The 26,986-nt window shown below is 48.6% G+C and overlaps 1 protein-coding gene across 2 annotated transcripts in view; it reads right to left on the minus strand.

Annotated features, from left to right (window-relative positions):
- Nucleotides 1-1,576: 1,576 nt before the first annotated feature.
- The window catches only part of plxdc2b (plexin domain containing 2b), a 54,313-nt gene continuing 28,903 nt past the window's right edge, over nucleotides 1,577-26,986 (minus strand). For both annotated transcript variants that reach the window (XM_076047598.1, XM_076047599.1), the window contains exons 4-15: nucleotides 25,252-25,398; nucleotides 23,453-23,522; nucleotides 18,819-18,941; nucleotides 16,974-17,092; nucleotides 16,454-16,553; nucleotides 12,848-12,943; nucleotides 12,639-12,720; nucleotides 9,499-9,559; nucleotides 9,253-9,406; nucleotides 5,857-5,895; nucleotides 4,072-4,241; nucleotides 1,577-3,412 (exon numbers count right to left, since the gene is read on the minus strand). In XM_076047598.1, the coding sequence (XP_075903713.1) occupies nucleotides 3,293-3,412; nucleotides 4,072-4,241; nucleotides 5,857-5,895; nucleotides 9,253-9,406; nucleotides 9,499-9,559; nucleotides 12,639-12,720; nucleotides 12,848-12,943; nucleotides 16,454-16,553; nucleotides 16,974-17,092; nucleotides 18,819-18,941; nucleotides 23,453-23,522; nucleotides 25,252-25,398 (1,281 nt within the window). In that variant the 3' untranslated portion in view covers nucleotides 1,577-3,292. The remainder of the gene's footprint in view (nucleotides 3,413-4,071; nucleotides 4,242-5,856; nucleotides 5,896-9,252; nucleotides 9,407-9,498; nucleotides 9,560-12,638; nucleotides 12,721-12,847; nucleotides 12,944-16,453; nucleotides 16,554-16,973; nucleotides 17,093-18,818; nucleotides 18,942-23,452; nucleotides 23,523-25,251; nucleotides 25,399-26,986) is intronic.

The raw sequence follows: 26,986 nt of genomic DNA on the forward strand, positions 1-26,986 counted from the left end.
GTCCAAACAAAAGAGCCAATGGGTACCTGCTAGTGTCAAGCTAATCACGACCTGTATCGTTAGCACCCCTAGTGGTCGAGAACAGTTGGTCCATGCCTGTGAACTTCTCCCAATCACTGGAAAGCTGGTCATTACCTGCATCTTTAGCACCCCTAGTGGTCGAGACCACTGTGCTCCGTGACACAGATACCTGGTCTGAACCACTAGGGGTGCTAAAGAGACAGGTTATAACCAGCTTTGCCAGTGGCTGGGAGGAAAAGCTCAAAGGCATGGTACCATAAGTCTACCACTAGGGGGGCCAAGGACACGGGTTCTCACAAGCTGTTCAGTGCTCCATGGCGTGGACCAGCGGTCTCAACCACAAGGGGTGCTAAAGTTACAAGCTACAAGTCAATTCGTCTCCAATCCAGCATGGATAATGACCTAAAAAAAAAGAAAAAAAGAAAGCTGCACTCTCAACATGTTCAACCAACCAGAATTATTGCTACGTTGTGAACGTTTGTAAGAAAGTAAACCGTGTGCCAATCCGTCAAGCTTTCAGCGAGATCAGTGTGTTAATGTTTGTTCAGATCACTCACGTCCCCTCACATTCAATACATCAGAGCGTGACTGCCTGACTGTGGAAAGATGGCGGCCAGCTGGACCTTGGATTCTGCGCCGTGAGACATCCAGCCTTTTGTAGATATCTATGGTTCTGCCACAGACCACAAGGAGTGTTAAAGCACATGCACAATCAACAAAATTAACAGTTATTTGTTTGCGTCTCGTTTGCAGCCATGTGTCAAAAGTCGTGTTGTTTATTCCCAAAGTTATCAAGGCCGATACAGTTCTGTGTTTAATTGACCTCGATCGTCATGCAAGTGTATTTTCCTTCAAAGGTCCTGAAAAATGAGACGACCGGACTTTCCTGCATGATCTCCCAATTACTTGTGTTGCTGATCATTCTGGTCATGCACGCAGTACTTTGGGATCACCGAGGTGACAGCGGCTCTCGCTGCCATGACAGGGCTCTTTCACTCACTGACCTGTCATTCATTCACTATTTTATCAATTATCAATCAATTTTATTCACTGTTTTTCTATTTTTTTGTGAGCAGATGCATGGATTAATGCACTGCATTTAATTCCCTGGCTTGTCGTTGAATCCAAACAATAGAAAGGCAGCCAGAAAATAAAAATCTCGAGACAATTAAACAGTTTCAAGCCAGGGATTAAATCTGAATTGGTTTTTTTTTTTGTTTTTTTTGTCTGGTCCGTCCGTAGTCCTTGTGTTTGAATATTCTGTGCCAAATCCAGTCAGCAAGTTGCAAATGAGCGATGAAGTGGAGGGTACACCTGGTCAGAAAAGCTTTGACGATGGTGCTAACCAATCTGGGAATTAAATCTTATTTTGTGCTGCCGCGCAGGTAAATATATATCTATATGATCTCTCACAAATGAACTCACCATGTGAAGTGAACCCAGGAGCAAACATTCCTTCATTCATCTTCTATACCCACTTTGTCCTGCACTCAGGGTGGCAGAGGTTCGCTGGAGCCAACATTATTTTTTATTTAAAACACAATGCCAAACTAAAGGATGTATATTGCACATTTTATTTTCAGTAGAATTCCAGGATACTTATGTCACTACAATCATTGGTGAAAAACATTTTTTCTTAAAATAATTGTATAGTAACTGTAGAAATGGGTGTTTGAAATTGTTCACTTGAAGACTCTGCGTGTCAATCAGCGACAATTATGATTGGAACCATATTCACATTTAAGTAAAAAAGTAGAGAAAAAAGGCCACTCATAAAAAAATAAGAAAAAAACAAAACTTGTTTGTATGCGTTTCTGTCTCGTACTGCTATGCTACAAGTGTGTGCCATGAGTTACCTGAATCTGGAGATGTTTTGGCCTCGGTATGTACATAGATGTATTGACAAGGATGAAGCAGCAGTGATATAAACAGAGTAGCCGGTTGCAATGGTGGAAACAAACTTGGGAAAAAAAGAACCCCCAATGTAAAGTCAAGAAAAACTCAAACTGTACCAGTGTGTTTTCTGGCTTGTGCACAAAAACAAAAAAAAAGTTCAATGAATGAAGAACAACTGCAGAGCCAGCTCAAATATTATGTAACCATAAAACAGGTGGGGATCCAATCACTTCTGTAAACTGCTCTCTTCTGCGCATTCACACACAGACACACACAAACGGAGTCATTTACACTTTGGAAAATATAACATTCACACCCACAAGCGCCTGTCTTGTTGTTTTGCATTAGTACCACATGTCAAATCAAAAACAAAAAAAAACAAAAAAAAAAAATCATATAGCTGGGGGAAAAAAAAAAGTGTGCAAACTCTAGTCAGGGACAAAATAGCGCTGCAAGACAAAAATAATCATCATAAAAACATGTGATGTGAAGGAATACATGAGCGTTACCCATGAAAAATAAAAATCCACTGAGACGCTCTCATCAAACTTAAAGAAAAAAATCCCAAACTTGGACTTGGACTTGGTTTGCAGACAGTGAAACCAGCCCAACGTCACACACACACACACACCAGAGACAGCGCAGAGGCTTGCTGTAGCCTTCCCGTGCAGCTAGGGGGCAGTGTGGGGGAAAAGTCTATTCTGCCTGCAGTGGAGGGCCACCGTCGGCCTGATACAGATCAGCTGTGGCAGCCCCTCTGAAATCAACACACTGGAGAAAGAAAAAAAAAACACAGGAAAAACAAGATAACAAAATAAAAACGAAAAACAAACCTGACGGATACACAAAGGCCTATACAGTAAAATCCCATCGACAATTAAGTGTAAATCTCTGTTCACATACTCTGCACTGGATCTGAAAATATATATTGTGTAATTGGCGACCTCAGACACATCGATCGCTCTCTAGTCTGGGCAGTCAGGCTGTACAGTCCCTGCGTGGAAACGTGGCGGCAGCCGTGCAAGACTTGAACCGATGGCGGCTGAGTCGAGGTCATCGATGCTGCTCCCCCCCCCGCCCCCCTCCCCTCCCCTCTACCTCTGCTCCCCGGGCTGTGTCCAGCGGCTCCGAGTCTGGAGTCAGTTCCTGCTCCAACGCTGGTGCTCCAAGGGGCCGAGTGCGCAGCGTTAGCCAGGCCCGAGCTCGTCCGCTGGCTGAAGATCCCTGGTGAGAAAGTCCCTGTGGAGCGGGAGGCGAAGGAGGGAAGGAGGGAAGGAGGGAAGGAGGGGTTCCGGGTCTGTCGGAGTGCGGAGGTGGAGGTGGATTGGGGGAGGGGAGGGGGCGTTGCAGGGGAAACGGCAGACCCCCTCCTCCCTCAGCACTGCTCCGACTCGATGAAGCCTTCCTTCTCGTGGCCCACTGGCTCCACCTCGGCGTACGCCGGGTGGCCCGAGCCGCGGCGGAACTTCATGGCCGGCCACCTGCTGGGGCGTCTCTGCAAGCGGTGACAGGTGGTAAAGTTGATTGATTGAAATCAGACTAGCCAAGGCTCTATTAAATTCAAAGCAGACCAATCAAACAATTTGTGGTGCCTCTTGACTGCATGAGACGTATTTTGCATTAAAGAAAATCACAACTTTTAAAATAAAAAAAAAAAAGATAAAATTCAAACATTGAAAGGAGTATTTGAAGATGCTGTGTTGAAAGACAGTTCCCACAGAGATTCACCTTCCTTGTCCTTCCCTAAAAAAACAACTACAAAACATCCAAAAAAGAAAGTGGTGTCGTGTGCAGCACTCGAGAGACACAGCTCCCCCTTATGGGGCTTCACGGCGCACCACCGCTGAGCTCGCCTGATTGATTCTGACCTTGCCGGGTGCAGCCTTGACTAGCATTACCTTTATGAGCGGAGTTTAAACGCATCGCAGAGCGCTTGGCTCTCCAAACGCCTCCTGATTCAGAGACATTCATATTAAAAAAAAAAAAGTCTCTGTGCAAGAGTTTCATCAGAAAACAATGCATATTTAATGAGCCAGCGGCTGAAAATGCAGAGGAAAACCCAAAGCTTCTTGTCTTGGCTGCAACACAAATATTGAGTCTTGCGGTGTTGAAGACGTCGTCCTTCAGATTTCGGGGGCGTGGCTGGCGTCTTACCTCGATGAGGAAGAGGCTGGCGGCGGAGGTCGGGTGGTGGTAGACGTACACGGTGACCAGCACGCCGGCGACCACGATGAGCGTGACCAGCAGGATGCCGAGGATGAGGCCGATGTGCAGGGGCTGGTGCGAGCCTGGGATCCGGTCCACGGCGCTGTCGGCCGGCATCACTGGAGGACAAAGGGCAACACTGACAATCAGCGCTCATGGCAACAAGAAAGAGTGACACTGAGGAATTCCTGTTCAAATCGTGAATTGTCCCATTTGCTTGTCAGTGAGATTCATAAACATCTTCAAGATGGACACTTGAGTGCTGCTGACCTCTTTTTCTATTTGTTATTTTTTATTTTTTTTTAAAAAAACAAGAAAGGGTTAACCTGCACTCTTAAGCCCTTGTGCTGCACTTTAATCATTGACCACCAGGCGTCACTCATCACACATGACCAAAGAAGCAAACTGATACAACTGGGTGCCCCCCCCCCAAAAAAAATTTGACATCATTTCGTAGGCCAATAACTTTGGCAATTCTTGTTGAAATGACCTCAAATTTTAACAAAATGCATCCAAACAGATCAAGATTTTATATTGAATGAATGTTTTATTTTTTGATGTTGTCAGGTCGAGCCGTTCACTCCCAAAGAGAAGCCCTTGGAACATGCTCGCACACAGTCGCCCAGTTGTGACAGTGGACGTGTGCCGTGCCGCAGGCGGTGCACAGATTGAACACTGATGAAATCACTCCCGTGATAAACTTAGGATGTTCAACACCTAAACTGTTCAATTTTACTGAGCCAGACTTGGTAGTTTTCCAGATAGCTGCTTTTAAAAGGATGTCAATTTTTTTTCAGGACACGCTGTATTTGTACAAAACAAGACCTCAGTGAAGAACTTGCCACTCACTGATGACGACGTCACCCTGACAACCTCCCTGAGCTCCTCCCAGGCTATAATTAGCAGCTGCAGCCCCCCCGACGGCTGAGAGGACAACAAGACGGAAATCGAACCTGCGTGATGTTTGACATAAACGGTGACATTTGCTCTCAAACGGACGACCGGGCGTTGAGTTATGACAACTTTCCCCGAATCTCGCTAAACCGCTTCCTCAGATGTTGCTCCTCCGACACGCTCACGGATTTGGAGCGCAGACAGACCAATGAGGTCACACTTTTGCAGACAGCGTGGCGGAAAAAAGATTCAGTAACCCGGGCCGTGCGTTTGTCAATATTTATGAGAGCGGCGCGCAGAAATGGCAGGCAGGCCTCCCTGAATTCATTTCACACGGGCCGCAGCAGCAGAGAACCTGAGGAGACTGAATAAACACTAATGGACAGCGGAGCTCTTAGGCGGCAATAAAAGACATTAAAGCCTGACACAGAGGCCAGATGAGAGCGGCAGAAACCCCCGCCAGGCCTCTCCGCTCCCCGGCAGCGCGATCATTCTCCCGCCCGCCTAATGGGTTTTGTTAGATTAACAATACAAGCTGGACGTGGCGGGAAACGGGACTCCCAGGGCGGCCGGATCGGAGAGCTGAAAGACTCCGGGAGGAAAAGCGCAGCCCTCGTTGGAGTTGTAATGTGAAGTTGGTTTTCACAGTCAGTCAGTCAGTCAGAGGAGAGGTTGGTGCAACTTGGAACAGACACAGGCAATCCACACACAGCCTCTCACACAGATATCATTGATCGCTGCAGCCGACAGAGGACAGCTGATCATTGCAGCCTGCGACCGAGTGAAGCTCATTCACTGCTGTGTCCTGGAAAAGCAAAGCGGCGGAGGTGGACGACTTACCTTGGTTGTCTCTGAGGTGAAGTGCGATCTTGGTGTCGTCTGCGAAGGAGACAAAGAGAAGAGTTCAGCCGTGGAAAATCAATATTTTTCCCTCTGGTGTTTGTGGGACACTCTGAGGGCTGCGTTGCCCCACCGCCTTCCCCTCCAACATAAAACTTACTCCAGTTAAAACCTATTTAAAAATGAATGCCTCGCATGCAATGATCCGCCATGCATAATTCAGCCCATTAAAGCTGTCTGGCATTAAATATACACGTGCAATATGGAGACGTAGCATGACCCAGTTCTCCTGCGAAGGCCGGCAGACATTTGAACGCGCCGCGGGATTCCCATTATGCAAATCCAGCAGCGGGTCTTCTCCGGGGAACGCCACTCGTTTACCATTCATGGAAGTCTTAAGAGACGTTCTACGAGAACTCGTACTGTAAGTGACCTCACAAAATCAATTGAGGCAAATCAGCAAGGGGTTGATTTACTATGATTTAATGAAAATCTAGCAGGTTGTTTTTCTTCCCCTCGGTGGATCAAGTATTCCAGAGTTCTTTATTAAGAAAACTGCCAATAAAGTCAAAGAGGAGCAGGACTTCACGACCCTGAATATATTGTGGCTTTTCTACGCTCTGCAGACACTCAAGTATGAAAAAGGTTTAGAGGCAGAAGAAGAAAAAAATATTACAGGAAGGAGATCTGTTCCAGTTTGAGTTTTAAGTTGAAATTTTGAAAAATAAAGTCGAAGTAAAGTGACTGCACTTGTGCGCAGAGCCTTTTGACTTTATTCTCAAAATTTCGATTTCATTCACGAAATTTCCACTTTAATCATGAAATTTTGACTATTCTCAAAATTTCAACTTTATTCTCGGAATTTCGACTTGAATCACAAAATTTCAACTTTAATCTCAATTCTCAAAATTTCCACTTTAATCATGAAATTTCGACTTCAATCTCGAAATGGAAACGTGAAAGAAAAATCTCTTCTTGTGGCCCTAATTCTCTTCCGTATTTAAGGGATCAGCGCTGGATGAAGTGACACCTCGGGCCGTCCAGTTCTTTACCAACTACAACCACAAGGGGGAGTGTCAGTCTCTCAGCCTGTCCAACGCTGACACACCCGCTCATCTCAAAAACATCCACACCAGCGAGACGTCCGAGGCTCCAATCTCGCAGCACAGCGAGCCATTTCCTGCCTCTCCTCCAGAGCGTGAGCCGCCCAGCTGGCGCTCCGCTCCTGACCTCTGACCCCCTGCAGCTGAACAGACAGGTGAGAGTGGGGAAGGGAAGGTGGGGGGGCAGAGCGTGTGGGGTTTCTTTGTGTCAGCCACTCGAGAAAATACCAAAACATGACCTCTGCACCTGAAGGACAGCAACACACACACACACACGCACGCACACACGCTGGATTTCTGCTCCTTCCTTCACCGCGCTTTGCTTCCATCTGCAGCGATGCCCCTCGTGTTTTGTCTCACAGTCTGACACCTCTCACACTCCTCCCAGAGTTCACTCCATCCACCCGCATCCCAGCAGCCCCTGCAGCACTCCAACCGAGATGAAGTGTCCATTTATACTCCGCGCCCACAAGATCAAGATGACTAATGGGCGTGCGGTGGAGCTGAGGTCGCCTACTGGAACCTTCTTGTTGTTTTTTTGTGTGCGTGCGTGTGTGGGGAATAACAATGTGGACACGCTGGGATTGAGAGCGGGAAGCCGTGAAACTGACCGATGCCGCCGCTGTCCGTGCAAGCAAACGTGTCCGTTTCGAGTTTTGCGAGTGTCTAAAGAGTGTCTAAATGGGCAAAGGTAGAAGTGCAGTCGGACGGTTTTGGGGGAAAAGGTTTGCCCGGAGGGGTTTTCCAGCTCAGCGGTCCATGAAGTATTCAGCAGCATTTTTGAAATCCAGCTGATACAAAAGTGCTCTCCAAGAGGAGAGGAGGAACTGTGGGTAAAAAAATACCGTGGCTATGAATCCAAAGATGGCTGAGGAGTTGTTAAATTTTTAAAAGTGAGTGGGGCCCGTCTGTATGAAAAAAAAAAAAAAGAAGGAACATTTCAATGTTTTATGTAGAGCAGAAAGGAACGACAACCACGTGGCGCCTCGCCATTTAACTGTAGAAGTTTCCATCACGTATCTTAATACGTGCGTCACACACTTACCAGCAATATGATGTCGAAAACACTTCACATTAGGGCTGTCAAAGGAGAAGTCCACACCAGGTCACCATTGAAGGTGAACACAGCATCCCGTCAGTGCGAAATGCACCTGACTCAGGGTAGCGTGGCACACACACGCCACCTTTAATCATTTCAATTTAGTAGCATCACATCTGGAGCCGGATGGAGGAACAAATAGGGCTGTTTACTTCCATAAATTGCTTAAAGGGCCATAAAAGACAGATTGAGACCAAAATTGGCAACATATATTCAGCCGGCTGTCTCACAGCAAGAAATGGAAATGAAGAAGCTCAAAGGACACCTTGGCTGTTTTCCCACGGAATCCTGATGGCTTGTGGAGGGTGGGGGGTGGGGGAGAGAGGGATGCATTAGACACCTCTGAAATGATGGCTTACCTTAGCCTCCCGCTGGGCTCAATAAATCACACCTCCACGCTTTAAAGTGAAATATCAAAAAAAGCTGCATTGCGAGACCTTGAACTCGTCGGGGAAACACACTGCCAGTGCCGCTCTACAGGATGCTAGGGCCCCAAAAATGAACGTCGGGACTGAGCCATGTGATCTTGGCGGGTCCTGACTTTACAAAATCCCCGTCGCCCTGCACAGTTCAGGGTTTTAAACTCGACCAGCGGCTAATAGGTTGTTGCCGTTATTGCAGAACAGACGCAGTCACGGGACCCGACAATAATCCTCCTCAGTGAGTCAAGATCACTGGGGGAGAACACGGGTAATGGTGAGCGGCGGCTTCAGTATCTGGAGCAGGTTGAGCCAATTTCATTTAAGCCTAAGTTGATTCTAATGTCACTTTCCACTGTGTCTGACAAAAAGCAAAGGGTCTCATTTCCATCAAACAAGCTCAAGGAATGGAAACAGTCTCTTCCATTGGAACACAGCGAAAGCCAAATCGCAGCTTTTAAACATTGCAGTGTGTCAAAAGAATCTTTTTTGTGCTTTGAGTACCAACACTTCCAACGTCATTACATGACTGCGTGGACGTCTGCTGCTATTTTCGGAACCACAGATCTCCAGCTACCTTGTTTAAAAAGTGCAGCTGCTGCTGCTGCTGCTGCTGCTGCTGCTGCTGCTGACCATCTGGGATGCATTTTTGTGAGCTGGTGTCATCCTTTTTGCGTGCATCCCTCCCCAACAACAGTCAAAGAGGGAGAAACGCTCCACAGTCTTGGACGAACAGCTTGTTGGCTACTTTCACATCCAAGTCTGCGTGCTTTACCTTCGGTGGGGATGCTGGTGGGCGTCTGGGCGGTGGGGGGCGTGTCTCTGTTGGCCGTGGCTTCTCGGCTCCTGGCTGTGGTTTTGGCGACCAGCGTGGTGGTGAAGGGGTAGACGTGCGTGGTGTCGGCGATGTCGCACAGCTTGTCCTTTGTCTTGGGATAATGAAAAAGGAGCTTGTGTTACACAAAGTAAGGCAACGCCTCCTCCGCGCTGGATTCTTCCGCCTCGTCCAGGGGCTCGGTACCTCGTCTGGGCAGCTGTTGTCCACCCAGTCCTGCCGATGGCGGTCGAAGCCGCTGGAACACCTGGGGGGGGGGGGGGGGGGGGGGCGAGGCGAAATGACAAAGCGACAAAGGGTCAAAGATCCAAGTTTGCCACTTGGGCGGAACAAGCTGCACTCTCGCATCAGGACGCCTCCCCTGCACTTCACCTGCTTCTGAATCCTACCAGTGTGTTTCATTCAGCTGCCTGAGGCTTTTTATCACCTCTTTTTAATTTCTATTTGACCTGTTTGTTTGTTTTTTTTGAGTTATGTTGCCGTTTTTATGTTGTCCTCCCAACGGGCTTTGTTATTTCTATGACAACTAGCAGCAGCCACTATTCCAGCGTTCTGTGCTTTTAACTGACAAACCGCTGGGTTAGAAAAACAGACAGGAACAACACAGAAACAGGAGGGGAGGAAATGACTTTCAACTGAATGTAAGCAAACCTGGGGGAAAAAAAAGATGAAGAAACTATTATAGAGCTCAAACACGCTTCAATGTAAAAAAAAAAAGGAGCTGAGATCCAAACATCTGCTGCTCCCTCTGAGGTCTGGCTCTGAACCGGGGGGTGGGGGGGTGGGGGTGGTGGGATGGTGGAGTTCAACAGGTCAGCTGGGGTCTTGGGATAAGGCCGGCGCTGAGCCCGCAGCGTATCATGGGTCCGGGACTTCTAATAACCTCAAAAGGCAGACGGTTATTGAGGCGGCAGTCGCTAATCCTCCGCCATGTAAACGGATCAAAAATGAAGCCGCGCCCACTGGTGAACTCGCCGCGTCTCCGTCTCGGCCCTTCGCCCACAAACGGGATTCGCGTCTGGGTGGGGTTGGAGGGGTGGGGGTGGGGGGGGAGTAAGTATGCCGAGCGGCGAGCCCACGCACGCTGTGCGCTGCCAACCCAACTGAGGCTGATGAGCTTCTGGTGGTAAGTCTGCCAGTGATTAATGCTTGCAGGAGGGGGACGGCAGGGAGAGTTGGGGCGCATGTGAAAGCGACGTATGACCCCGTTAGAACGCAGAAGGTGTGGCGTCCTCGACCATATCAGCACAGAACTGGTTTCAGGTTCAGGGATCCATTATCCATCTTTGCACCTCTATCCCGACCCCGTCTGTGCAATCAGGCGAGACAGATTCCTCTGCTTAATCCCCCCCCCCCCCGGCCCGCTCGTCACCAGCTACACCCCACCTCACTCTCCCTCCCTCCCAGTGCAGAAGATGGAGGAGAAGGAAGCGGAACGAGACACCCGGTATTAGGGAGAATGTCTCATCTAACCTGCCCCTGTGGGGCTGCTGCTGCTGCTGCTGCGTCTTTAACGGCATCCACTTCACCAAGTCGCCCACAAATTGGAAGAATTCAAGAAGGAGACGCTGGTATAGGTGATTTCAAATTGGATTCAGAGATGTGCATATTCCAGTTCCCCCTGCTGGGTAAACAAGTCCTGGTTTCTCTAAACACGGCGGCGCTCGGCGACGAAAGGCAGCCCCAGCCTCGCAGAGACTCCGCCGGGACTCGTGTCCGGCTTTATTAACCTTCACCGTCGGCTGCAGAAATTGATTCGGTTAAGAACTGAGCACGAGAGGGCGAGGGAGGGCGAGGGAGGGAGGGAGGGAGAGCAGTGCACTCTCACCTCGCTGGCACTCCGCTGAGAGGAAAGTTCAATGGGGTTGTTCTTTTGAAGATGCCAGTGCTCTTCATTAACCACGGAGCCAAAGAGGCCGCCTTGCCCCCCCACCCCCCTCCACTCCAAGTTTAGGGGCGTGTTTAAAGTATGTTTGGCTTTTTTCAAAGCAAGTGGCTTGAGGATTCATGAGGCAGCGGGACGAAGCCTCAGGTTGCATATTAGCACAGCTAGGGAGCTAATTAAAGCTGAGATCAGCGGGGCTCTCGCCGTCAGCGCCGCAGTGACACTTTGTTGCTGTGCCATTTTAAAAAAAGAAAGAAAATCGTATTTTTTCCAGAGAGATCTTCCCGTCAAGCGTCATCACTCACAGACTAAACGATGAGTCCGAAATAAAAAAAAAAGAGCAGCTATAATATTTGATTCTGGAGGCAAAACAAGCATCAACAACAAGCTGGAAGGATGCAGGAGTGAGTAGCGGGAGATCGGACAGCTGATGCCCTGCTACACTCCCCCTCCGTCCCTCAAACTCTCTCATCCAGCAAAATAAACTGACGACTCTGCTCATGTTTCAGCTGGCAGGAAATCCTGGGTGTAGCGCGAGCACTTAGAACCGAGCAGCTCAAATATTTATCCGCGTTTGAAGTGCAGCGGAGACGGGAAGGGTGAGATGAAGGGGAGACAAAAAAAAAAAACTGCAGCGAAAAGATTGACAGAACACGAGATGAATGAATGCGAAGGGAGAAAAAAAATATGATAGGAAAGAGACGCCGTCGTGGTTTTTGAGTGATTCTCATTCAGCGAAGGCGTTCACGGTGCGAGGCGAGCGCTGCAGAGCTGCAGAGAAACATTCCGTTGGGAAGAAAACATTTACAAACACGCAAACCACGTTTTGGACTCGACTAAATAAAGTCACACTAATTCAATAGACTGATGGTATCTCCTGCAGACTGATGGTATCTCCCTATAGACTGATGGTATCTCGGAGCACCGGAAGGTCCATCACGTGTACGACAATTTGAGATTAAAGTCGGTAAATTTAGATTCAATATTTAGATTGTGGAAAACTGCAGCTTAGATGTACGACCATCGACGTCCCGATCCCAAGTCTGCTCCGTGGGTTTGTCAGACAGATGTTTTAAAGCGTCAAATCAAAGCCATCCAATGAGAAATATTAACATTAAAGAGAGATTAGCCAAATCTTTTTTAATCACATTCAGTGCGCTTCATTAATTTTATCACATCATTTGCTGGCAAACGAAATGTGGCTTTTTGTGAACGAAATATAACGAGCCGATTTTATTTTTCATTGTCCACAAGATGGTGCTAAGTAGTCACTACCTGGTGAAGGCTTGATTGAGCTACGATGTTTGTGCGTGCGCGTGTGCGTGCTAGGGTGATTACAATTTATCCAGCAACGCGACGGAAATGACTGCTGCTGCGTTGCTTTTTCTGAAGTTGCGGGATGAGAACAGAACATGCAAGTTCAATCTGAATTGTCCCAAACCTGTTCAGCCGATGGCACCAGCTGCAGTTGAAGTTGATCTGGGAGTTGGTGCAGGTGCTGCAGCTGGTGAACTGGAGGCAGGCTGGAGTGGGGAAAGGTCAACAGAGGTCAGCCTTTGGCTTTAAAATGGGCCCGACAGTTGGTCTGATGCACTGAGGACAATATACACTTCATTCACTGCAGCCTGAAGGCAGTAGAATTCATCTTACTCGGCAGCGGCGTCATCTCCACGGCAGTGGAGTTGGTGATCCTGGTCTTGGTCAGCTCCACGCGGTGGTACTCGTAGATGGTCCTCCGCCTCACGTCTGTAGTTCAGAGAGCAGGGGAAGGAGGAGGAGCCATTACAGATCTGCCGCACAATACAAGAAATACGGATGCACTGGTATGGGGTATCTGCACCCACACCGGGGTTGAGTTCTCTATTCGCCAAACACGGGCCAATACCACGACACCCATACCAGTTGTCCATGTGTATTTATGACAATTTTGTTAAATTTGTGCTTGTACTGCAGTGAAACTTGTCACCCATGTTGAGAATAAAAAAATCTGTGGAGAATAAAACAAATCAAAGTACTTATGTGTAATGGTCTTAAGTGCTTGGGAATGGTATTGGTGAGTTGTTCTGTAAAATACCGGTTTGGTGCATCCCTAAAAAGAAATAAATGAATTAAAACCCGGGACAAATGGTCCCAGAAGAAGGAAGAAGAGGGAGGACGGGGTCGTAAACGATGCTATCGCTGCACTTTATCTCCCCCCCCCCCCCAACCCATCCCACCCCCTCACTCCACCCCCTCACTCCAACCCCTCCCACCATCTCTTTGTGTCTCTGCGGGGCGGGTGCACGACTTGGCAACGGATGGCGGCAATTTCCCCCGGGAGCTGATATCAATCAGAGCCCGTTGAAAGGCTGCCTTCCCGGTCAGCTGCAACAGCTGGGCCGAGACGGAGCGATTGATGAGATACACGATTGACTCATCGCATTCCGGCCCGTATAACTCACAGAGGCCCGCGAGGAATGGACCGCTCGCTTCTGCCGGGCCGTCGAGCAAGCAGCGGCGGGAACGCAGCTTGGTTTTTTTTATGACGATGCAGACGGCGAGGGCAATCTGTTGGAGGATCACGCGAGACTCATTTGACAAATTCAACTCGACTTTTTCCATCTCTGCTCTGTTTGGGGTTCGGCAGATGGTGCAGGTAAGCTGGAGCTGGTACTGTAGGAGCTAAAAGCGTGAAAGTGGCTCTTTGCTTTAACGTTTGGGTTAAAAAAACAGCTGCGAGCAAATCTGCTGAGTAATTGGCACATTTGGCTGATTGGTTCTGGCGCAGGCGGGAGCCTGGCTGCGATTCCTGCAATGATGCCTCGTCTGGGCAGTCAGCTTGTTTATTGCCTGAAAAAAAATTGTATTTTACAAATCCTCTTGATCGAAGGTCATTGCTGTGTTCTTACGTTGACTTTTATTGCAACGGTTTCCACCCTAAAGGCTTTTTGAAAGTCCAAAAGACGGATAAAAAAAAAATAAACCAAAAGGTTGATTTCTTTTCTGGTCCGGTTGAGTGAGTTTTCATGTCCGCTCCGCTAACGGCGCAGGGGCTGTTGTTTCCCTGCTGGCCTGCTTGCTCCCATTATTAACGGGCAAACTGATCAAAGAGGCCGACGCTGAGCCGGCTCGGCCCAAACTTGGGAGTAACGCCCGCTCTCCCTTCCCCAGTGCCTGACTTCCTCCAGCCCCAAGGAGAGGGATTATCACGTGGCTGTAATGACACGGTTGGGGGGCCACAGGAAGGTCACTTCCACGGGCCCGGGGCTACTGACGGCCGGTGGGCGGAGGTTTTAAGTCTTGTCGGTCCTCTGGTTTGTGCGTAGTTTGGGAAGGAGCTACACGTCGGCCATGAACGAGTAGCACCCGAGGAGGAATCAGGCGCCTTTAGCTGGAAATATCATGAAAGTGCCGCAACAAAGACGGCCCACACACAGCGCCACCCTTCAGAACAGGGGCGGGCAAACTTTTTGACCGGTGGGGCCACAATGGGTTCTAAAACTTGACAGAGGGGCCGGAGCAGCAGCAGATGGATGGAGTGTTTTGGTGAGCCACCTCAAAGGAGAAAAAATACATCATGGGATATGTAGAGAACGTGCTTGAATGTCAATTGCCTGCTTTTGAAAATCAGAATTTAAAAATCATATGTGATTACAAATAAAATCCCATCCAGAGTGCAAAGAGAAAAACATCACAGATCCACCTTGAAAATCTCCAATCTGGAACATTTTTAGCTTCAGCTGCAGTTAAAAGAAGAGACCTGCAGGTTTGTCTCAGTGTGGCATCATGCATTCACTGCTTTGGCCCGAGTGGAGTCAGACACAACAGCAGACCTCCTCTTTAAAATGACTCTTTCCTAGATAGACCCATAAAATTAATCAGCATATGTAGGAACATTTGGCACCAACACTGGAGTGCAGGCCATGCAAAAATGACTTGCATATATTTAACTAAGAATTACACTCTTTGCTCGATATATAACACCGTGCCGTTTCCCTTCATGCTGCCCTAAACTCTACCACCGATGTGTTTCACTGTGTTGGCAATCTTCCTGCTGGGAGTCGTTTTCATCGCAATGAACCCGGCTAAAGATAATGAGTAAGAATAACTCATCACAATTAAGACATATAGCGCAGCACTGGGACTGCATGTAAAAAACGCCGGCAGCGTTCACACGTGACGTCACCTGACCTGTTAATTACACGCCGTAGCCGCAGGACACCAGTAAAGGCAGCTGCCGGTTGCTGCTTTGCTGCCTGGAGGCCATGTGAAATGAACGTCTTATTTAAGCTTTTAATCCCGAGCCGTCGGGTTAAACGTCGTCCTCTCAGATGCCAGGAAGTAATTGAAGAGGCAATCAAACTGGTTTTAAACACTTCCTGATGGCGCGGCCTTGAGCGGGCCGTACATCCGTTTATAGACGCCGACAAATTATCAAGAGGAATAAATCTAAATTGAAGGAATTCATAACTCAAATATGATACGACAGGATTTTGTTCAATCGCCGATGAAATGTCATTTTAAAAGAAAAATGTACTGAGGTCTCACATTGTGTCTCATTAAACTGCAGTCGGTGTGAACGAGGTTGAGACAAGTGTTTTTTTTTTTTGAGGGGTGGGGGGGTTCCAGCTTCTGCCGTTTCATCTTCCGACAAACGTCGCCGTACGAAACCTTTCGGGGGGTATTCTCAGAGACGCAGGACGGTTCAGCGTTTGGATTATCAGAGTGGATGAGCAGGTCTGACACAGTGAAGACAACACACGACCCAACCCCACAGACATTATTCACGTTGAACACTAAAAAAAACCCGGCTCTGCTCCCATTCAAGATTTCATCACTCGGTGTGCGAGGGGGGATGGGGGGCTGCGCTCGGAAGGTTTCATCACGCATGGCGTCAGCGGCATCAAAGACAGGCGGCTTCATGAAGTCTGGGCGCTAACTGTCTCCGTACACAAATCACTCGCTGACAAGAACTGCCTTCAAGACAAATTTCACAGGAGGAAACCTTCAGAGGCGCAACAAAGCCAAAGCGCAACGTCAAGTAATCCTCCCGCTCCCCACAATCTAATGTCATGACACATTTGGCTGAAAAAGCTCATCACAAGGTGGATTTTTGATTTCTTTTTTTTTTTTTGAACGACATGATTAAAAAAAAAAGCAAAGCGAAACCCGGTTTTCAAGATGCTAAAACAGTTCACACATGTTGAATTGCTGTATGTGTTAGATCAACGCTTGCGCTTGATAATGCGGGTTGGAGTAAATGCGTTTGAGACTCACTGGGTATCTGCTGGATCTTGTGGACCACCACAAAGGCATCAGACAGGCCCACCTTCACCGGGTGATTGACAGGACTGATCTGGGACACCTCAACAGGGATCTGGGAGGGTGGGGCGGGGAACAGGAAGGGAAGTCAGACACAAGAAGAACCGCAGTGATCTGCTTGAATGGGGAAATTCTATGAGTGATGATGGGCCTACTTATGTTTGAGAGATTTGATGCACAAAAAAAATGTCATACAAATTAGTACTGATTGCAGTTTGAAAAAAAACAACAAAAAAAAAACTAAAATAAAAACGCATTACATGTTGCAGCAGCTGCAGTTAAACCTGGAAGTGACAAACACTTCCAACACAAGTGTGATAGAATTAGAAACAGAGGGCAAAGTGTTTACGCGGAGTTGGCTAAATTTGTCTCTGCGGAAAAAAACCCACAATGGATTTTTAATTAGAATCCACTCCAATAGTTGGCCTTGTTCCATCAAAATGTCTCGAGGAGACAAACAGGATGTGGTCCTGACCTCCTTGTATGCAAACACGATCCTGCCGGTGTTGTGCAGCGTGGCCTGGAAGGTGAAGCTCCCCAGGTTGTAGTTGTCCTGCAGGTGGACGTGGTCCCACTGCACCACCAGGGCCGTTCCTAGACAGGGCAGACGGAAATGAAGATAGACAAATAGATAGATAAGTACTTTATTCATCCCCCACTGGGGAAATTCAGTTTTTGTTTTTTTTTTTTGTAATGGCCTTCACACTCAGGAGGCGAAAGACTGTTGAAGGCGTTGATGACTGACTGAAACGCCTGAACATGTTTTAATGACACACCAGCGTCCAGATCCTTTGAAATACACTCGTCCACGGGGGAGCTGTCGACGTGCGCTGCTCATTTCCGAGCTTCAGCCACACATCTCTGATTTACTGTGGCCACTGTGGTCTGTTGACGTTGAGAGCCATTTCCCCCCTCTGAGTCTCTCATTTGGCACACAGCCGTGGCAATAAAGGTTTGTTAACACAACCACCGGTAATCAATTTTTCTCGTTACGTCACGCCGGCCCGGGGGCTCTTTCATGGGTGGGGAAGGTGAGATTTAGCGCCTGCCTGTGTGCAACTGCACCGGGAGGGAGGCTAAATTCTGATGACCTCCGACTAATATCGACCCAAAGTGGCCGAGGGGAGCAAATGTGGAAGTCGCTGTGACAGCCTGTGGCTGCATTTTGGATGAAGAAAAGAGGGGGAGAGAGAGAGAGAAAGAGAGAGAGCGAGCGAGAGAGAGAGAGAGATGTTGCTGCGTAATGCAATGACCGTGGGAAAAGGCAATGAGCAGCCGGTGAGGATGAGGCACCAAATCGCAGCCTCATGATACGCCGCGCTCCCTCAGTCAGCACAAGTTAAGCCACAACATAAGCCTGCTTAACATGCATTGAGTTGGGAGGGCAGCCGCTGCGCCGCTATCTGTGGCTTCCTGCCTAAAAATACAGTTTGGAGGGTGCAACGCACGCCAACCTTGCTGCTAATTCCACGGGCAAGCTTAGCGTGCAACCGCATGATCTCAGAACAAACAGACGGAATGCAGCTCTGCAATGTGAGTCCACCCCATCACCACTGCGCTGAGGACTTTGACGCCTTCCCCCTGGAACTGCTTCTAGAATTGATGCCACTTTAACTGCTCTTAGAATTTTTTTTGTTAAAAAAAAAGTTTCTGACTAATGTTGATATGCTCATTGTTTAATTTGAGGAATTGCACAAGAAGCCTTAAAATTGGATTGGAGTGCTGTCAAGATGAGCCACTCAGAGATGAACGGTCAGGCGATGGCGCTCATCAGCTCATCTCCAAAACTTTGTGAGATCAAACTTCAGGAGAGTTTGACAAGTGCTTGCAACACGAGTGCCGCATTTTCTATTTCTGTCCGGCCAACTGCTAATTAGCGAGATAAAACGAGGCTTTTGGTGAAAATTAAAAATCCAACGGGGACGCTTGGCGCCTTTCCTCACGCGGAGAACAAACGGTGCATCTCTGCGTGACAGCGGAGGGGGAGCGGGGGGGCTCAGATTCTCGCAGTTCATGCTGCCGTGACCGCCGGAGCGTGCATTGATGGACAGGGAGCCGCGGCTGCCGGCGGGGCTGCAGGATCGATAAGCTGTCAGCTCGGTCGGAGCCCGACGAGCTTCACTGCCGAAGGTCACGGCGGGGCGACAGTGACGGACAACGAGGGACGAGGCACCGGCGTTGGAGGGGAGGGGCTTGGAGAGGGTGACAAGTGGGAGTCACATGGCCCATAGAGACTTCACTATTGGCTCATGTGGCTCTGAATGTGCAGGACGATCAGAATTGAATCGAGGTGAAGGTGTGATGCACGTCTGCCGCTTACCATTGTCGAAGTAGATGACGGTGGAGTTCCTGGACACACTGGGGTCAAAGTTCGCCATCAGAGGGGCAATGTACTGCGTGGCCGTGAGCATCCGATGGACCACGTCACCCGTGTAGATGAACCCTGTGGAGGGAGGGAAGGCAATAAGAGACAAAGAAAAAGCAAAAACCCAACATAAAACGTTGAGCATGTTGGGAAGCTTCACTCACAGCGTGGCGGCGGCTCTAATGAAGCCCTCCGCCGTGGATTTCCCCTTTTAGAAGTCATAAAAACAAGCAAATAGCCACTCTGCCATCCCTCCCACCTCTTTTCCCACCCGACCAAGCCATGAGCAGATCTTTTGGGGAAACGATGCCGCCCTCCAGGAGCTAAAAGCTCCTCATTACCGATGAGCGTCGCTCCTCTCCGCCGCCCAGCTGCTAGAAAGACAATAGCTGAGAGTCTTTATTTATTTTATTTTTTTTGCTTTATCAAAGACAGATGGGAGAAAATCTGGAAACGTGCTGACAAGGCAGTGATGCAGCAGCGTGGAGTTGTAAATCTGACTAACGTGGCGTTTAACTGCACAGGTTTCCTTTCCAAAACCTCCCGTAAGCCTCCATGATCCAACACCATCAATTACGAAGGCAAACCAAGAGCCCATGGCGACACAGACAGACAGGAATTATGCTCACTTATCGCATTTATTGTTTACCTTGGCGAGGCACACACACACACACACACACACACACACACACACACACACACACACACACACACACACACACACACACACACACACACACACGATAAAGGACTCCAGAGGATGAGGGCAATGGTAAATATTGTCACACAAACAGGGAATTGGTATGCATGCCATGAGTCACGAGCCTCGAGCCCTGCAGGTGGGACGTCGTCCGTCAAATATTCTCTCATTTACTTCACCAAAACCGTCGTTCTCAGCAGCGTCAAGTTCTCTGGAGGTGCTTTTATGTTGCGGAAAGCTGTGAAAGTGCAGAAATTCCCTCCAGACAGACCTTGTGATTCATTGACCGCAGAGGGAGGAAAAAAAATATATCTGCAGACAGAAAAAAAGATATGCTGCAAGCATGTTATTTTTTTTAATAACTGGGAGAAGCAAGTTTGGAGGGTTTCGTGGAACTTGCGTGGCAGCAGGCCGCTGCATTGGCCAAGGGTGTTTGACAGAATCCATCCATATTAATAGTTTTATCTCATCCTAAACAAAAAAAAAAATGTTTTTCCTCCTTAAAATCACATCAGCACAATTTCAAATAATAAAAGTTGTTGACCCCGAGGTTATCAATCTCACACACGACAAATCAAAGCAGGCCGTCAGAAGGAGAAGCACCACTTTCTTGTTCATTAGAAATGCAGTATGGTGTAAGACACAGTTCCGCAAGCCCTGCAGGGAGCGCAAAAAGGGGCCGTGCACATAACTGTATTTCACACCGCCATACATCCTGTCAAATGGGTGGATTATAAAAACACATTTATCACTTTTGAAACAGGGAGAGTATCATGAGGGGAATCAATCTTTCCCCAAAGACCCCTCTGTCTCAGATAGCACTGTATAAAGTGCCCTGTCAGCGCAAGCACCAAGAGAAAGTGATGAAGGGTGCGCGAGTGGGAAAAAAAAAAAAAAAGATTCAACTTCAATCACGTCAAAGTCCTGGAAGCAAAGAGCTTCTGACCTCAAGCCAGGTGTCAACCTTTATTCACTGGCGATGCATTTGATTGGCTTGACGGTTTGTTTTATTAGATGCCAATCATGACTGAGTGCACCGATGTGCGGACGGCTGATTGAAACTGAGTGTGCTTTCTCCCGACTGCTGCATTAGAAAGTGCAAATTGTGAGCGAATGCTTTCAGGAGGTTTGTGGCTTTCTTCATTATTCACAATTAAAAGAGGATGGGGACCCGCAGTTTGTTTTAATTGCTGTTTATTTGCAAAGCTACTTGCAAAAGTTGAATTAAGCCAAATGGGGAAAGTTCAGCCTTGGTTGTCGGCAGTCAGAGTCTGTCTGGGCGGTGCGGTGCTGCGCGTCAAAGGGTACTGCTGTCGGCCGCCACCTCTTCTGTCTGCCCGTGAGCTCCCATTTATTTATTCATTTAGAATTACCTGACAGTCTGAAAGAAAATTGGACGGCCTCTCACTATAGCGAGAGCCGCAGATGCTCAATAAAGAGCCGATTCATTCAATCCAGGCTGAGAGGGCCTGCGGAGAGGAGGCGGGCACCTGGGAAACGGCCGCTATTCAACAGGCACAAAAGAAGAGGAGGGAGAGGAGAGGCAGGTCCCGGGAGGACGGGAAGGACACTCCAATTCCTCCTAACCTCCTGTTTACACGTGCCGCTATCTGAAAAGATCTCTACCGGCTGCGTCCAAGCAAAACAAGAGCGTGAATTAGCAGCAGCGCAGGGGCAAAGCTTCGTTTTATTGGAGGCTCTGTTTGGACAAGGCCTTTCTTCTTTGGTGCTGAGCTGCGTTCAAGCGACGGGAAATTTTCTGCTCCGGCGGAAGCGTGCACACGCAGAAGATCCAGTCTATTCTTTCTTTTGTTGTCTGCCCACAGACGCACAGCACCTTGCGATAATCTGTCAGATTAGCGCACAAATGCTGGGATTCAAACCGTCGACTGGCCTCCTCCGCCGTGCAATACGACTTGCAAACTGGCTTCATAAAAGCCAAAAATGAGCTGCCATCAACAGGAAACGGTCTTTTGAAGCGATGCTTGCACGCTGGCTGCAACAAAAAAAAAAAAAACAAAGAAAAAAGGAGGGAGTTGGGGGGTGACAGCTGCATCCATAAACAGTGGCCCGCCACAGCTGGAGAGTTGCTCAAACAGCTGGCGGCGCTCAGATCGAATATCATCCCTGACGTCGGCGTTCTCTGCAGGCTCAATCGCCTCTGCAGACGCTGCTTTAATACAGACGCCGGGCTGCTGATTATAATCCATGACGATGGCGCGTGGACGCTGGACTGCATGAGCGTCATGGTGACACAAGTTATTACTCTTTGGAAAACTTGAAACTGCCCCTTTATTACGGAGGCATTTGGGGTGCTGGTGCTGCAGAATTGAAAATGCACGTATGTTGAAAAGGAGCCCATCCATCTGCCTACCTACCTACCAGTGGAGTGGTCTTGCATGATTAATCACACCTGAGAAACCCCAGTGACATCTCAAACCACAGCCTACTTTTACTGTTGCTGGACAAAAACCAGCACGCCGAGAGGGGGGGGGGGGGAAAATGATTTCAGAATCTCCGATTTCTTTTTGGACCTCTTTCTGTTTGCGTTTAACTCACTTTACCATTCAGATAAACATACGGCGCCGTCGGCTGATTTATATTTGCAGAATGTTTACAGCTCGACTGCAGACGGGTTTATTTGGCGCTGCATGCGAGAGCAATAAAACAACTTCCACACTGTACTGTCTGGCACGGCCGCATGCCAACCCCACTTTTATATGCCGATAGCGTTTCCATGCAGTGGAGCGAAGGGGGGAAAACAACAAAAAACACAAAAACAACCTGGCTTCTATTTTGTTTACAGTGTAACAGCAAAACCTTGGATAAATCCGCCCCTACCCCGCTGCTGCGCATCTCCTTCTTTAATACTGCAGATTTCTGCGACTGGCTGACGCTGTGTGAAAGGCGGGCGGGACGGCGGTCCGACGAGGACAAAGCGCCTGCGGTCTGCAAACAGGCAGATAGCCGCCTCCACAACTTCTCCCTTCTCTCTCCGTACCGTCCAACCTTCCATCTGCGGCCAGTAGAGATGCAAAAATCCCCCCCCCCCGTTATCCGTCACACGGCGGCGTTTCTCCAACGCCGAAGAGGTGGACTCGCCGACGGCTGCAGGAACGGCAGAAACGGTGGCGGGAGCCCCGATCTTTTCTCAATTGCTGCACCTAAATGCAGCGCGACGCCTGCGGGATGAACGTGTGAGAGCCGGGCTTTTGGCCTTTGATGTGATAATAGCAGGTTGGGGGCTGTTGTGGGTTTTTGCCGTCGAGACTCAAGTGGAAAATTGTTTTTTTTTTTTTTTTTTTTTTTGGTTGTCTGCCGCATCACGTGTCCAACCCGCACATGAGGATCATCCCGCCGATCAGCCACGTCTGTCAGGGTGCGCGAGGCCACTTGGCACATGGAGCACTTGTTTCCAGCCCCCCCCCCCGCCCAAACTTTTTATTTTTTATATTTCATGTGCTTTTCAGTCTGGTTTCTCCCTCACTTTAGCCCGCCGTGCCGCTGGAGCTGAGTTTTTGGGAGTGGTTTGTTGTTTTATCCCCCAGTCTAGCAGACTCAGAGGTCAGGCTAGTAAATGATCTAGTATCATGCAGACGAGTTGGCGCTGTACAACTGCTGCGCCCCTTTTTTCAGCCAAACCGTCCATGAATTTTCTGAGTCACTTTCCCAGGATGAAGCCTTTCCCCCCCCCCCTTCATTTCAGGGAGAGCACGTCCCTCAAAATTAACCTCTTAGAGTTGCAGGTAGGCCTGCACCTACTTCTCTGCAAGCGCATTCCCTCCCAGCCTGAGAGGTAATAAAGCCGCCCGTCATCGTGCACATTAAATCCGATGCGAACTCCAATAACAGCTGGTAGGAGGGGAACAAGAAGAAAGTGCAGACTTACCGCCGGTCGCCACTGTGATTTCACGCAAGGAATGGCCGTAAAAAGGGAAATCAAAGGACAGGTTGACTCTCTGCAGAGGAGAAACAGACAGATGATCCCCAGTCAGTCAGAGGCAAGAAGAGGATCAGAGAGATTCTCGTACAAACATCAAGAGCAATATAGAGTACAACAAAAACAGACAAACAACAGAGTGCCATGTGGGGTGTTTTTTCAGTTTGTAGGTTCTGAGCTGAGGGGAATATTGAGCACAAAAACAGGTCAAATACCTTTAACTGAAAACCGTTTTGCTGAATAATCAACTCTGCCTTGTTTTGAATGGCTGCCCGGACAGCAACTATCAGCTCAAGACGTCATCAGAAAAAGATGCTTTCGCTGGAAATTGTTTTTTCCAGGAACTTAACGAGGCCTGCAGTCACATCGCGCAAGCGCCAAAGTGAAAGAGCCTCTGAAGGTAGGCGGTCAACGGGAATTAAGCGGATCCACTGCGCTGGGAATGAGTAATCCTGCTGCGAACCGCACCGAATCCCGCAGCAGAGTCAATTTACAGCTTAACGATTCTCTAATCCTGTGATGAAGTTGACCTCTTTGGTTGTTTTATGACCTTTGTGGCCTGTCGTTGCAGCAGGTATCGGCGCCAGGAAAAAAAAGAAGCCCATGCTCGTTCCGAGTTTTCTGGCCACTTTCTGGAGAAGTGGAGCAGATGGATTTCACACTCTCTCAAAATCTAAAAAAAATATATATATATGATGGGGCCAATACATCAGTAATCCTCTCTGAGTCCGCCTGGTTCATCCGGCCTGTGTGGCGAGTGGAGAATATCACGCGTTGCCTCCGACTGAAGTTCCACATCCCTCCTTTGTGCCATGAGGAACACAAGGCTCCCATTCAGGCCGCTCGGTGGCCAAGAAGAACAGCTTGTGCGGATTAATCCATCATTACATGACTTAAGGTGGAGGAGCAGAAAGCACAATGCGGGACTTTATTTCATCCCCTCGACCAGCCATTCTTCACCACGAGTGGCTCTCCCCACAGCCTCCTTCTGTCTTGCTTTCTTTCTTTTCTTTACCTCCAAGTCTAAGTGCATAGCTGCTCTGTTGTTCCCATCAATCTGCCGCTGTCTGGCATCACTTCATCACGTCGGGCCCCCGTACAGGTCACCAGAGCAGCGCAGAGCTGGAGCCAGAGCAGGACGGGAGCCGTTGCAGTGTGGTGCCGAGAGGCTATTTTGACAACGTTGCACCCGGACCAGCATGACAAATAATCTGACACAAATGTAAGAAAAACTATTTGTGCGTGTAAATCCGTTCTTCAGTCGTCACATCTCGTTCGATGGCGCTTCTGTCGCCACTTATGCTCAAATATCTGGTGTGGGTAACCCGACGGTTAATTATAAACCAAAGAGGTTAAACAATATTTCTTGTTTGAAGAGTTGGAAAGGTTTTGTTTACCTTAATTATTGTTCTCTTTATTTCACTTCATGCCGGCTTAGACCGAACAGAGACTTTGAAGCTGAAGTGATTTTTTTTTCCGTTTGATACGGGTGATGTGAAATCTGATGAGTAGCAATCCAGAAGGGCTATTGGTTTGTTCGTCCATATCCATTTTAAGCTGACCTGTGATTATAACTGTTATTATTGATAATACACTGTTTATTTTTTATAAATAGAGATAAGAGGGGAGATACATTTTGTGCAAATCGTTTAAAGATCTACTGTGTGTGTTGAACGTGCCCATGACGCTACGAACGCTACATGTATTGGACGGATTTTCCACGCTCGCAAACAGGTGAACCAACTCACCGCTGCCTGTCTGTGCGTGTTGGACAGAATCCCGTGGATCTTCACTTTGCCTTTGTCCATGTCGTCGACGTTCACCCACATGCCCCTGCTCACGGGGTCCGATGGACTGTACGTCTTGGACGTGTAGTAGTCGTGATCCATGTCCTCCTACAACAAAGCAGACAACGCACACACCCTGTCAACTTGAGATAGCAGTCTCAGCATTGAGAGGTGGAATCGGAAACAGGCGACTGAAAACCGTCGATGGCCAAAGTCAAAACATCAGGATTTAATTGCTTGAAAAACAAAAAAACCAACATGACAAAATATACAAGCGGAAAATAAACAATTACTGATGATGCAGAGCAAGTTGGGCTTTAAATCAGAGCGTTATGATGTTATCAGCATCATAAATTGCGCTGTGTTTACCTCCTGCTTGTCCTTCCGGTCCATCCTGTTTTGTTTTTTTCCAATTGGCACATAAAGCAGTTTTAACGTCTCCTCATTAAATGAGACCAACCCTGAGAGGCAAATTGGCTTCCGCTGCACCTCAAACAGCCGCACTAAGCCTGCCACCGTCGGCCCTTTTATCACAGAGACACTGGTGGACCTGGATGTGGCCCCGAGGAGGCGACCTGTCTGCTTTTATTGTTTCCTGCGAGGGAGGGAGTCGGTGTTGTGCGCTTCCCAAAGCCCGATTCCTCTCTTTAGGTTCTAATAAGACACCCTATAGCCAGGCCTGGTATTTAAAACACTGTTAAAGTGGACAGTTCAGTGTGACGTCACAGCCGTTTTTCTCGCAGCGCGATAGAAACCCTTGGCCAGTGGCTCTGCATTATTAAAACGCCAGGCTGGATTTTGCGCCAACGATTCATGTTTCCTCCAGAGAGCCATAATCTGCAACCTCTTCTTCACGCCGCGTCCAAGTCTCAGGCTGCAGACGGCTGAAGTGCGCTGGGCTCGGTGAGGTTGATAAACATCAAATATTCAAATGGAGCCGAGTGATGTAGGTGGCGTCGCTTGATTAATTTGCAGATTGAGACAAACGCTGCCAGAAGCCTTTAATCACGGCTTAAAGTGCAGACAAATTGTGTCAGGGAGGGGCGAAAAAAAAAAGAAGCAAGGCTCCCGGCTGTCTGAGTCAGCACAAATCTTCCCGAATAGAAAGGAAGGGCGCCTGTAAAAGGAGTCGACACAGATGCCGGGGCTGTAAAGCTCCCTCCTAATCAGCACAAGATGTTTTTTCTTTTCCTCCCCCCCCCCCTCCTTTGGTCCTGTGGATGGAAGGATGGAGGGACAGAGGGATGGAGAGCTCCTATGAAGTGAAAGATGTCAGCAGTAGCTTCAGCAAAGAAGAACAAGACGGTTTAAAAAGGTTCCTGCCGGCGAACACATACATATGCGCCCCACGCCGTCATTCACCAACGTGGCCGTGTAAAATAAAGAGACGAGCGGTAATCTCAGCAGCCCCTGCGTCTCTCCACCCCTGGAGGGAAAATCCAATTCCTTGTATGCAGCCCCGGGCGGAATAGATGTTGAATGCAATATGTTGGGATTAAGCTGCATGATACACACACGAGCACACAGTCGCCTACACACCGAGAAATCTCAATGCCGGCCGCAAAAGAAAATCCAATAAAAATGCGGCATCGCTCCCGCGCGCCGCCCCCAATCAGCCGATTATGCCGGTGATCCGTCATTCATCTCAGCCCCGGCATCCTCGCTGAGAGTCGCTGCTGAGAGTCTGAGCACTTAG

Source organism: Nelusetta ayraudi, unplaced genomic scaffold (assembly GCF_046127955.1).
Source record: "Nelusetta ayraudi isolate G7.1 ecotype Tasmania unplaced genomic scaffold, CSIRO-AGI_Nayr_v1 ptg000094l, whole genome shotgun sequence".
In the NCBI taxonomy this organism is placed as follows: Eukaryota; Metazoa; Chordata; class Actinopteri; order Tetraodontiformes; family Monacanthidae; genus Nelusetta; species Nelusetta ayraudi.